The sequence below is a fragment of the Thermobia domestica genome, chromosome 13 (assembly GCF_964235325.1).
Source record: "Thermobia domestica chromosome 13, izTheDome1.hap1.1, whole genome shotgun sequence".
Lineage (NCBI taxonomy): Eukaryota > Metazoa > Arthropoda > Insecta > Zygentoma > Lepismatidae > Thermobia > Thermobia domestica.
Window position 1 is genome coordinate 197,429,662 of NC_137466.1, and position 12,354 is coordinate 197,442,015.

The 12,354-nt window shown below is 35.1% G+C and overlaps 1 protein-coding gene across 1 annotated transcript in view; it reads right to left on the minus strand.

The window, feature by feature from the left end:
• The window catches only part of LOC145668917 (WAP four-disulfide core domain protein 1-like), a 346,689-nt gene that overhangs the window by 35,627 nt on the left and 298,708 nt on the right, over positions 1 to 12,354 (minus strand). Inside the window, exon 2 of the mRNA XM_081737197.1 lies at positions 6,223 to 6,439. Within this exon, the coding sequence (XP_081593323.1) occupies positions 6,223 to 6,439 (217 nt within the window). The remainder of the gene's footprint in view (positions 1 to 6,222; positions 6,440 to 12,354) is intronic.

Consider the following 12,354-nt stretch of genomic DNA (forward strand, 5'->3'; position numbering starts at 1 on the left):
ACCCTGTATTCTAAAGCCTAGGAAACCATATGCTCAAATGAACCGTCTATTACGTATATGATTCATGAACAGAAAATTCGATACTTTCCCGATTTTGAACAAGCTTAAGGAACAGTCAGTGCATTACAGAATTTGGAGCTTTACCGATTTTGCAGATCCGAAGCACCTGATAGGTGGTAACAGATTATTTCGTATGTGATCAATCAGTGAAAAATTTGTTCGAAATATTCATACAATGTATATGAAAGTTAAAACTGAACAATTTCAAGAATGTACAGAACCACCCGAAACGAGGCTCTTGATGAGCATATTTCTATCATGTTTTTCTTTATTTTCCTTCAAAAAGAGGGTGTGTGATATTTTGAAGTAAAAATACTACATACAATTTTGGTAGTTATTTGTGTATTTAAAGTACTTATTGTATATAAGAGGTTAAAATATTATTATATATATATTAGTTAATCCTTTGGAATTAATCCTTTGGAATGTAAATATGTTAAGAATTTTAAAAAATCTTTTTGAAATTCATGGTTTATTTTCGAGGTTTCATATTATTATCTGCATCAGCCACTAATTAAATGAGTGTTTTTTGTTGTAGAAAAGCGAAACAAAGTCTGCTTTATCAGTTTAAAGCAAAATTTTCAAAAAAGCCCAAAATTTCCCAAGCAAAAAAGCGAAGCAGAAAAAACCGAGTTTTTTTTTTTTTCAAAAAAGCCGGTTTTTTTCCGAACCCTTGCATCTCTACCATTAATGCAGACACCTACTGCCAAACCCTGGACAGGCTGAAAGCAGCCATATGGCAGAAACGGCGGGAGGCACTCCGAGAGGGCGTGTTGTTACTGCATGATAACGCACGTCCACATACAGCCGAACGGACCCGTACACACCTCCGCGGGTTCAAGTGGGAAATTCTCGATCACCCTCCGTATAGCCCTGATTTAGCCCCGTCTGATTACCATTTGTTCGGCCTCCTGAAGCAGCATCCCCGTGGGCAGCGTTTCCAGACACTGACAGAGGCACAACAGGCTACACGTACCTGGTTAGGAAATCTGGAACCACATTTCTTTGAACAGGGCATGGATGATTTGATGCCACGTTGGAATAAATGTTTAGACAACTACGGTTCCTTCTTCAAATAATAGTGTGATGCCATACTTCAAACATAGTAAAGCTTCATCGACTTATCTCTGTACGCTTTTCTGTAAATCAACAATTCACCTTACTTTTTGATTCACCCTTGTACATACTATGTGTATAATCGGGAAATGTATATTTGTGGTAAATTTCATAGGAAAAGAATTATAAACATGAAAATTGGAGTGAGTAAACCAAAATGTTGCTAAATAAAGAAGAAAGTTTTATTTTCGTTTTATTGTTCTTATTTACTGCTCTTTTGACATAAAATTTACCACATACATGTTTTTGTCGACTATAAATATACTAACATTATAAGAAATACTGGTCGAATCCATTATCTAATTATATTCCTACAACAACATATTTATAGACAATAATTTTGGACATGAGTGTACCTGCTGTGTGAATACTTATATCCTTATACAGACCTACCTACAGACTAGAACCAAAAAGTAAGGACTATCCCAACTAAATCGGGACGTCTGTTAGTCTTAATAGGTAATGGTATTTTTTTTTTTTATTCCAGTGGCCACATTCAGGCTGAAAATGAAAGTAAAAGAGAGAGAGAGAGAGAATCAATGATTTTTTTTTTCGTTTTCTAACTAATCAATCAAACACTTTAATTAAGGAAAGAATGAACGTATGGACTGTACTTTTATTTTTTAATCTTACAGTTCTATGTATCTATTTCTTTTATTTGAACAGATAAAACACCAAAAAAAAGTTAAAAAATAAAAGACATAATGTGAACGCTCTGATATTAAGTTTCAATTTCCTCCGAACAAAAAAATATTTTTTTTAAAAGACACATTTTGCTTCAACTCATCAGCTAAGAAGTTAAATATTGCCTGATGCTACAATAATAATAATAATAATAATAATAATAATAATAATAATAATAATAATAATAATAATAATAATAATAATAATAAAAGAAATACTAAAGAAAGAAAAATTGGGGTAGACCATTTGAAACAGTTGATGAAGAATACCTAGAATATGAAGAATGCAATAAAATGAATTAAAAAATAGCGGATTGGAATCAACCTTCATTTTTTTCCCTCGACACTTTTATACTTCTTTCTCTTTGGTTTTTGTACTAACCAATTATATATATATATATATATATATATATATATAGACAGAGAGAGAGAGAGAGAGAGAGAAAGAGAGTTTCCAGTTCCGTTAACCAGTACGAGACGATTACTTGATTTGTGACTTTATTGAAACGGAAAATTTTATCTCATGTCCATATTTTTTTTAATCTATCCTGGATTTGTTATGTTTTTTTTTTCTATTTCATCTTCTTCCTTTCTGATGCGATTTCTGCATATGAGTATAGATGAAATACACGGTTAGTAAAAATCGCATCATCGCTTTCCGGTCTCACTATGTACGTATATAGAACTGCTAAGTTAAACTAGATATTATTTTTTTTTCATCTATAGATTAGGAAAAAAAACAGCATCCGCTTAGGTATAAATTATATACACACACAAAATCTTATTTCTCCCATATATATTTCAATGCTGTTGAAAGATTGAATTCTGATATCGAATACGGCAATGATCAGGCGAAATGTTTTTTTTTTTTTTTTCAATTTAACGCTAAAATTGGCTTTTTCTACTTAGATTTTTTTTTTCATTTTTACTTATTTATTTAAATTATTCCGGTAGAAATTGCGTAATATCTATGAGCGGCAAAATAATTTTCATGGTATATAATTCATTTCCTTTTTTTAATACTTCAGCTATCACCGCCGTCTGCGATAATCCAAATTTGATTTTATTTTCCGGAGTTCCAAGTATTGGCATTTCAAACAGTTTGCAGATAAGCGTACGAATTTACAATTTACAATTTGATTCCATATTACAACAATTTATTTACGTTACATCTTTTTTTTTTTTTTTTTTTTTTTTTTTTTTTTTTTTTACTGATATTCATGTCGCTGTTTTCATATCCAGGGTTACAGGAAAACACGGGGAGAGAGAATCAAAATAAAGAAGCTTAACAACTGTATCCTCTTATATACATTGATTATATTGTTGTTTCATAGTGCAATGCCCCTTTCAAGATCAAAGCTATGAAATGTGAATATATATATAGCTTAATATGAATACGAACCACATGAGCTCTCACCAGAAATCGAACCCGAGGTTCCCGCGCTGAAGACACGTGTATGACAATATAATCATCTTCCTTTCTGATGTTCTAAGTATGCGTTCTTTATGTATATTTAATCGTATTGTTTAGGATGTATCTTCGTGTGAGTGCAAAGTTTTAGGTTTTTTTATACTATTTTTTATATAATTCTTCCGTTCTCTTCTTTCTGCTGATTGATGTACACTCATGTCCAAAATTATTGTTGCATGTCTATAAATATATTGTTGTAGGAATATAATTTGATAACGAATCCACCTGGTATTTCTTATAATGTTAGTATGTGTATAATCGGCAAAGACATGTATGTGGCAAATTTTATGTCAAAAAAGCAGTAAATAAGAACAATAAAACAAAAATAAAACTTTCTTCTCCATTTAGCAAGATTTTCATATTTTATAATTATCATTCTAATTATCGTATTTATAATTCTTTTCCTATGAAATTTACCACAAATATACATTTTCCGATTATACACATAGTATCAGTGTTAAAAGTACTCTGCAAAATCATTATCAAATTATATTCTTACAAACAGTTATAGATATGCGACAATCATTTTGGACATGAGTGTACTTGATCCTGTTGTGATGTTCCAGCGTAATTGTTTGTAGAGCTGTTTCAACTTGAATGATTCTGGTAGATTTATTTTTCTATCAGAAGCAGGGCCCCCATAGGAATTTTTGGTTGAATGAACGTAGCGGACAAATGCTTGGTAGTCCTCCCCTTCCCCATATAGCGATCCTCTGCTTTGCACAGCACAAAATTTCTTATTGAATGGTTTGTGAGATAGAAAGTTATGTATTTTGTCATTTCTGTAACAAACAGGATTAATATTGCATTCGGATTATGTATGGCATTTATTGGCAACATGCCCAGCATGGTGTAGGCCGTGGAGCATTGCTAGATTACCTTTTAGTTAACCTTATTGCATTCTCCTTTGACAGTAAGATCGTTGGAAATTAAACGGCATGACAAACATCTTGGCATTTGAAGGCGGCGCTCCAAGTTCTCTTTAAATGCTGCTAGCAAATGAGAGTCCAGCGGTATTGCCACGCTTATTTTGTACACATCCACGTCTATTCTCTGCCACCTAATCGCGCTGTAGTTCGTCTGCTTAGCCACAGCTACACATCTTAGCACTCGGCAACGTCGCATCAGAGCTTGCGTTTTATTCGTTTAGCTGAAATGCCAAGATGTTTGTCACAGGCTTTAGAGCACTCCCTCGTTGAGGATCGCTTGAAACCAAAAGCGAATTATAGGGCCTTATGCAGAGTCGTTCTGACGTGTGATTAGTGTCATACTAAGAAGTTCGACAAACATACGTTTCCTGCAGTGGTCAGGCCTTCGTTATTAAAGTTGATCTTTTGAGAATGGAAAATGCTCCAAATGTTCCATACTTGTGGGAACACTCAAACAATGCATGACTATTCTCTTCTAACAATTGACCACGGAATCTCGGCCTTCTTCCTACAAAGTCTTGAGAGGCATGATTCATCCTTTTAGACTCCCAAACAATGCTATGCGTAATTATCGGAAGCCTTATAGAACAGCTATGTCCGTCCGTCTGTCGACAGATACAGAGCAAAAACGGTTAGAGATGTGGAGAAGCGATTTTCTTTTTAATCGATTCAGTTCTAACACGGGAAGGTCCTACATGTTGTTGCTAAAATCTGATTAGCACATCTAATAGAACATCATGAGAAAAGAAAATGAGCAAAATTTAAGGTGCTATGGACCAGGAACCCGTCTCATATAGCTATGGTTCTGAAAAGGGTTATTAAAATCAAATCTATTCAGTCCTATCCAATCCAAGTACTGGAAGCGGTATTTCAAATGGACAATTCAATCACAAGGTATTGAAATGAAAATGAAATGAAATCTTTGAGTTTTACAGCCCACGGTTATGCCGGTTAGACTAAAGGAGACGGTGATGATGAGTAATGAATGAAATGGTGAAATGAAGAAAGTGGGAGGAAACGGGACAACACCGAGGAAACCCACGCACACGGTGTTTGTCCACCCAGAAGGTATTGACAAACAGGAAATATGTACTCATTTTTGTTAGTGACTGTACAACCCACGAAGGTGATTCGAAAGCTTTCCTGGTCGCTGATTCGATTCAGCTCTCGCCAAATGGCCTTTGTGGTAGAGGCGGCTTTAGGATTTTAATTTTGGGTAGGCCCGCTTCCTCACTTATCGATATATATATATATATATATATATATATATATATGGGCGCCCGAAGAAAATTTTCTAGGGGGCTTATCTCCTTAGTTGCTATATAAAGTTTGGTATTTTTTTTATTTGTATTAAGAAAATCTTAAGAAATTTAATACATCTTCGTGAGCACGAGAGGGCGGCCCCCTTCAAGCTATCATGCATATACACATTTGATTTATTAATGACAGTTAGAAATTACTTTTACAGTAGTGGTTGATGTTATTTGTTAAATAATTATCTACTATTAATGCAAATAGTGGAAATATATTTACTCTTTATTGTATCTTTTAGCGTTCCGTTTATATATTTTTCAAAATTTTTGGGGTAAGCCCGTGCTTACCCGGCCTACCCGCTAAAGACGCCACTGCTTGGTGGCCGACAAACACCATATGCATGGGTTTTCTCGGGATTCTCCCTTTCTCTATCATTTTCTTCATTTCATCATTATCATCCATTTCATCATCACCGCATCCCTTAGATTCTGTGCATAAGTGTGGGACGTTAAACTACAAAAAAGTTAGTTTGCTGGAAAAGGTTGTGAACCACAATCCTGGTACACACAAAAATTCACTCGTATACATATATGTATAATACAAGACGTTTCCAAACACACAGAGTATGAAAATAAGAAAAAAGAAGAAAAACGAAAACCCATGATGCATCTTCCTGCCAATATCTCCCTCCACATTTAAGCGAACGTACCTGGAGGTGGCTCCAGCCTCCGTATGCAGGTAAATACACATCCATTGTAGCAGCAAACTTGGTTCTTCCCATGGCAGTCGGCATCCTGGTCGCACCGCGACGCCTCGCATAAATCAGCCCTGAGCGGTCGCGGGGGAGGAGGACAATGGAAGGCATTCCCGGATGGCCAATAAACCTCCTCCTCTGTCAAGTACTGCGCCAGTGACCTCACCTCATCCTGGAAAATAGGCCACGTGCAACGCTTCAAAAATGAAGTCAGCTAAAAGGAACAGTTCGCCTACGTATGCAAAACGAAATACGTTTTACACCTATTATTGATTTAGCAACATAATACAAGTTATTTCTAACATTTAATAGTTTTTTTACATTAATATTTAACTAGAATACTTCATAATGCGTATATTATATTATAATTTTCAAATGCTAACATGTATATGAACATAAAATTTGTGTATGGTAGTTTAACACCATGATATTCAATTTTTTAACGCTCACAATAATTTTCAATTTAAACAAGTACCTCCATATTTAAGCTATTCTTCATTCAAATTATACAGTAGATAAGTATATCAAACAAAAATATGGGATTTATTATTTATAAATAAAATAACGATGTTTTACTGTGAACAGAAGAATCAGCTATACATTCAATAGGACTATTTTATAGTTAGCAAGTAATAAATATTATACTATGTAGTATAATGTATTATCTATTAATTTCACGTACGGCCTAATAGAGCATGGAGTATTCCTGGGGATATGCGAACTGCAGGTTGAATATAACTGGTTTATCGTATATATTAAGAGAGATTATCGTATTATCGTATATATATCGTACCATGCCTGCACTATGTTTGTTTGCTTTTCATCCATTGGTTTATATGTAGAATTATTTTTCTCTTTTCTTTGAAATAAACAAATTCTAAAAGTTTGATTTTTATTGTTTTATTTTCTTTACATCTAAGTAAATATTCCTTAATTCCTGAAAATTACATGTATAGTTATTATTTATACATGAAATTTAATTTAAATAATAATAAAGTTTAATATACCAACAATCCTAATACAAATTTATTTAAAAACAGGACTTGAATGAGAAATCAGTAAAATTATACTAATTCATACCAGAGAAAAGATAAAAATAATTTTCCATTGTTGTTGATATATTTGATACAGCAAAAGGATTCAAAAAAGAAAATTATTAATTATGTAAATACATGTAAAGAGTGAGGCTACTGTGATTAGGTGTAATGCTTGTTGTGTATATTTCAATAAATAAATAAATAAATATAAATCAGTGGGTTCTTATTTTAGTTTTGACACCATGTAACAGTAAAGAAGAAGGAATTTTGTGAATAATGATGTTAAACTAATATCAGATCCAAAATAGCTAGGGATGCGCACGAGACAAGATTTGTGGCTGTCTCGTCTCGAAAATGTTGGTGTAAAAGTGATGTCTCGACTCAAAAAATGTATATTTCTCTATTGGGAGAGCCATGTCTCGACTTGAATTTTGTCAGGAAAATCCTGTCTCGACTCGTCTCATGCGCATCCCTAAAATTAGCCATTTATGGATTTTTGTAAACTGGATTCTCTGAAGCTCAAGATAAAACGTTTTCCTAACGAACAACGAGATGTAGCCTAGATATTTTAAACCAGAATCAAAATAGTTTTGCATCTATATCTTGGTTTATGATACCTTTTTTGGTCGTCAGATTGATTTTAGGCAACCAGTAAAACATTAATATCAAGTTATATAATTATAACTTCCACATATTTGATAAAACTGTTAGGCAACCAAAACAACACTTGGGATATGGAGGTTGCATAACCTAAACCTGCTGACAACAACTGCAACGCCAGTTTGAAAACAAAGGAAGATATTCATTCCCGTACTGAACATGAAAGACCAAGTATTAGATGTTGTAAACGCACTTTCTTAATTGTAAAATGCACTACACGGAAACAAATGTGGTGCTTGAATAAGAAATTAGAAAGAAGCCAAAAAATAAAATGTCCTTTTTGTTTTTAAACGAGCCGGCTTCTTTATATATATATATCTAAACCTCCTCCATTTCACAAAAGCCGACTCTCTTCCATATCTAGTTTACATATAGACCCTACAATAGACAAATATAGGACACCGGCTGTAGTATAACAAAAGCTATAATTACATGTGGTATGTGGGTCACTGTTGGGAGAAATTAACCCGAATAGATACAACCTGCTATATAGTGTACATTTTTCTGCTGTACAGTGCACAATAATAATATACATTTTTCATGCAAGCACATAAACAAATAATTTAAAGGTTTAAGAGTTGACCATAATTTTGGGTTATACTTCGTTAACCATAGTGCAGAGTATGACTTTGCGAGGGTCATATTGAAAAGGTTGATGAGCGTTTACTTCAGTGTAAATTTTATCTTAATACGTGGTTGGTTCATGTACGAGGGGATATCAAAAAGTTCATGCTATTACCTAGAAGGTGACAAACTACGAACTCCTACGGACATGCATTTCATAGTTAGGTCCTTGTATGTTAACAATGCAAATTCTGGACTCGTTAGAACAACTCTTTCTTCCTTTTTTTGCATGTAAATCACTGAAGATGCGATGATTAAAACGCTTGAGGTACGGAGCGTCATCTTCAGGGGAAATCAGCAAAGTGGACCCTCGAAGAGATGAAAGAAATCAATGTGGTGAAAGCCCATCCTATGAGATGGTATCCAAGTGGAAACGGCAATTCCAAACTGGACACATGACCACCGCGGACGCTTCTAGATCTGGAAGACTATCCTTCACTGATGATGCCGCCTTGACGGATAAAGTTGAGATCATAATGGAAGACAGGAGGAATACCATTGAAAGTGTTATGTATGCAATATGTATGGATCTGCCTGAAATATTCACGACCAGCTGCACCTTCAGAAAGTATAAGCACAGTGGATGCCACGACTGCTTACACCTTTCCAGAAGAGAAATCGCGAAGACGCTGCAAAAGAAATGTTGTATCGTTGTGAGGTGAATGAAGAGGACTTCTTGTGGTAGATGAGTTACAATGGATGAAAGTTGGGTTTATCTTTATGACCCAGAAACAAAGGAAATGTGCAAAACTATGAAAACACCCATCCTCCCCACCCCTACAAGGGCACGAGTGCAGAAGTCTTCGGCCAAGGTGATGCGTTTCGTTTTCTGGGAGTGTGAAGGAGTCATCATCACCATAGGGGCAAACTATTACTAGTACCTATTATTTTCATCTCTTGATTAAGTTACGAGAGGAACTGAAAAATAAACCTCGTGGATTCGTCACGAAAGATGTGCTGCTGTTGGCAGACAATGCACCAGGTCATCCTGCCCAAAATGAAATATTGCCCTCATACTACCGGATCTAGCACGAAGTGACTTCTTTCTTTTCACAGGAATGAAGCGTCCATTGAGAAAACATCATTCTGTAAAAATGAAGTCATTTTTTTAGGTTAAACTGTGGTTTCAGAGCCAAACTGCAGACTTTCACAAAATGGGCTTACGAAAAGTGGAGATCCGCTGGCAAAAATGTGTCGCTAGGCACGGTGACTACATAAAGAAGGACTAATACTATCATGGTGTCAGAGTTCTCTAGAGTGGATTTCTTCTAGGATTGCACGGACTTATTGATATAGCCTCGTACATAATCATTTTTTTAGGTTTAGAAAAGAATTCGTTTATCTCTTTTCCTTGAAGAATTTGTGGCTGGATCTGAACGAAATTTGGTGCGCAAGTAGCCTATTGTCTGAAAGATAAAGATCGCTATATATTTGGTAGCCGACCTGGGCCAGGGACATGCTCAGCTCGCCAGCAGAAGCTATACTCCATAGCTTTGCATGCCGGAAGGTTCTGAGTTCGGTTCACTTCAGTTTGTACAGTAGAAAAAGTGAAAAATGCTTATATACTGCAGTTTCCAAACTTGATTTGAAATTCCCAACTATAGTATATGATACGCAATTTACTTGAATTCTATATTTTTTCAGTCTTTCTCGGACTAACGTTCAATTTAAAAGGACCAAAAACAGCAGACCAGTTTGTTTTATGCGGGTCAGCTTGAGAAATGTTCCTCTACGTCATCTGTGATTAAACTATAGATGTTTGCAATACTTCACTTCAATTAGGTTAAATTTTTAAAGGGGTATACATTCAATTCTAACGAAGGAGTTATTAACGCTGTGCACGAATGGACCAAGCACTGGAACAAATGTATTGCAGCGGCATAATACTACAAATAAAACACCATTTCACTGTATTCAATAAAATAGAGTTTAGCAAAAGCGTATATATTCAAATATTTCTATCTATTACAAAATTATTCACTAAAAAAACATTGTTTGAAGCAAGTAGAAACGTTTGCTCAAGATGGTACAGCATCTTTCAGGTCAGTGAGCTCACCAACTCCAAGATCATAGCATATTCTTCCCCCTTTCTCCTGGTGCTCTTTAAAGTTTTGTAATATTGCATTTTTTGACTTTCCTTTTTCTTCATCTGCGGAAAGAAATCCGGAGTTATAATTTCAGTCACGAGTCTTACAACATCCAACTTTGGACAATATATTTCATTTCCTCATAACATCCTCCCCCCCTTTTTTTCTCCTCAATACAGGGCTACTTCTTTCGCCTTCTTCCTGTCCGAATAAGCTACGACTTTTTTTTTTCCTCCAGTTACTTTTAAACTTTGCTCTTTAGCAACACTGTCCCAACTGCGTCCCGTGGCACCACGAAGACTGCTTAAAATTCAACAAGGTTTTTTGAATCTATGTCTCTTTACTAAAGAATGTTTGTCCTACTCTTTTTTTTAAAAGTTATTTTTTCATCTGCAGAAAAGAAAATGGTAAGAAAGAGAGCTGAAAAAGAATGAGACATAGGAAAAGAAGAAAGAATAGATTACATAACGCAGAGGAAGTAGCATGTCTTTGATAAACACTATTAAACTTCCTGGTCATGTATCTCGCAAACGTCAGCGCAGGGGCGTCTGGAGAAATTTTTGTCAGCAGCTGAGACGCAGTGCGAAAAGCCAAAAAAATTCTGTAGTAAAACCTTTGTTTTCTGTTTGTGTCTATCTAGATATAGCTATGTTGTGAGTATTATTTTCATATCAAATGTTCAAATACTGTTGCGTAGAGCAATCAAAAACTGTATACGATAAAAATCAATGAATAACAATAACTATAACCCTTTTGCTTCACAGGGTGGGGAAAGATAGCGCATCTTCAACTGAAAAATGTATGAACAGGACATCAACTCTTAATGTCACCACTTCTGTTTTTCTTGACACACACTGCACTATTTCTTTGTTTACAGAGCTTGTAATAGCTTCACAATTTTGGGTGGATACAGGAAACTCTGTGTTCCTAACGAAACACTACGTAGACTTCTAACGGGACACATAAAATAACTACATACATTTCTAACGGAACACAGACAATCACTACATACACTTTTAACGGAACTCAGAAAATCACTACATACACTTCTAACGGAAGACAATCACTACATACACTTTTAACGGAACACAGAAAATCACTACATACATTTGTAACGGAACACAGACAATCACTACATACACTTTCAACGGAACACAGAAAATCACTACATACACTTCTAACGGAACACAATCACTACATATACTTTTAACGGAACACAGAAAATCACTACATACATTTGTAACGGAACACAGACAATCACTACATACCGGTATTTTAGAAACTTGAATAATTTAAGGAACACTCGAGAAAATTAAAAGCTTTGTTTCCGTAATCGTCAATTGGTCAGACTTTTTTTTCGAAATACATACGAACCAGGCATCGGGATGTTTTGTATATAAGCAATACCAATCGTTGTGGAATAATCATATATAACCATCGCACCTGCAGCTATTAAGTTAGTTGGTTGTTTTGGATTAGGATTAGAAATTAGATTTCTGGGCTTCCGGTATCTATGGCCATATTAGCCCGTCACATTTTGAGGGATGACGTCCCTCGACGATCATACTATCTGAGGAATGGGAAGGAGGAAAGCATTGGGGAAGGAAGGAAGAGGTTTGGAACCTATATGTTAAGTATCATCCCGGTATTTGCCTGGTGGGAATGTGGAAAATGTCACT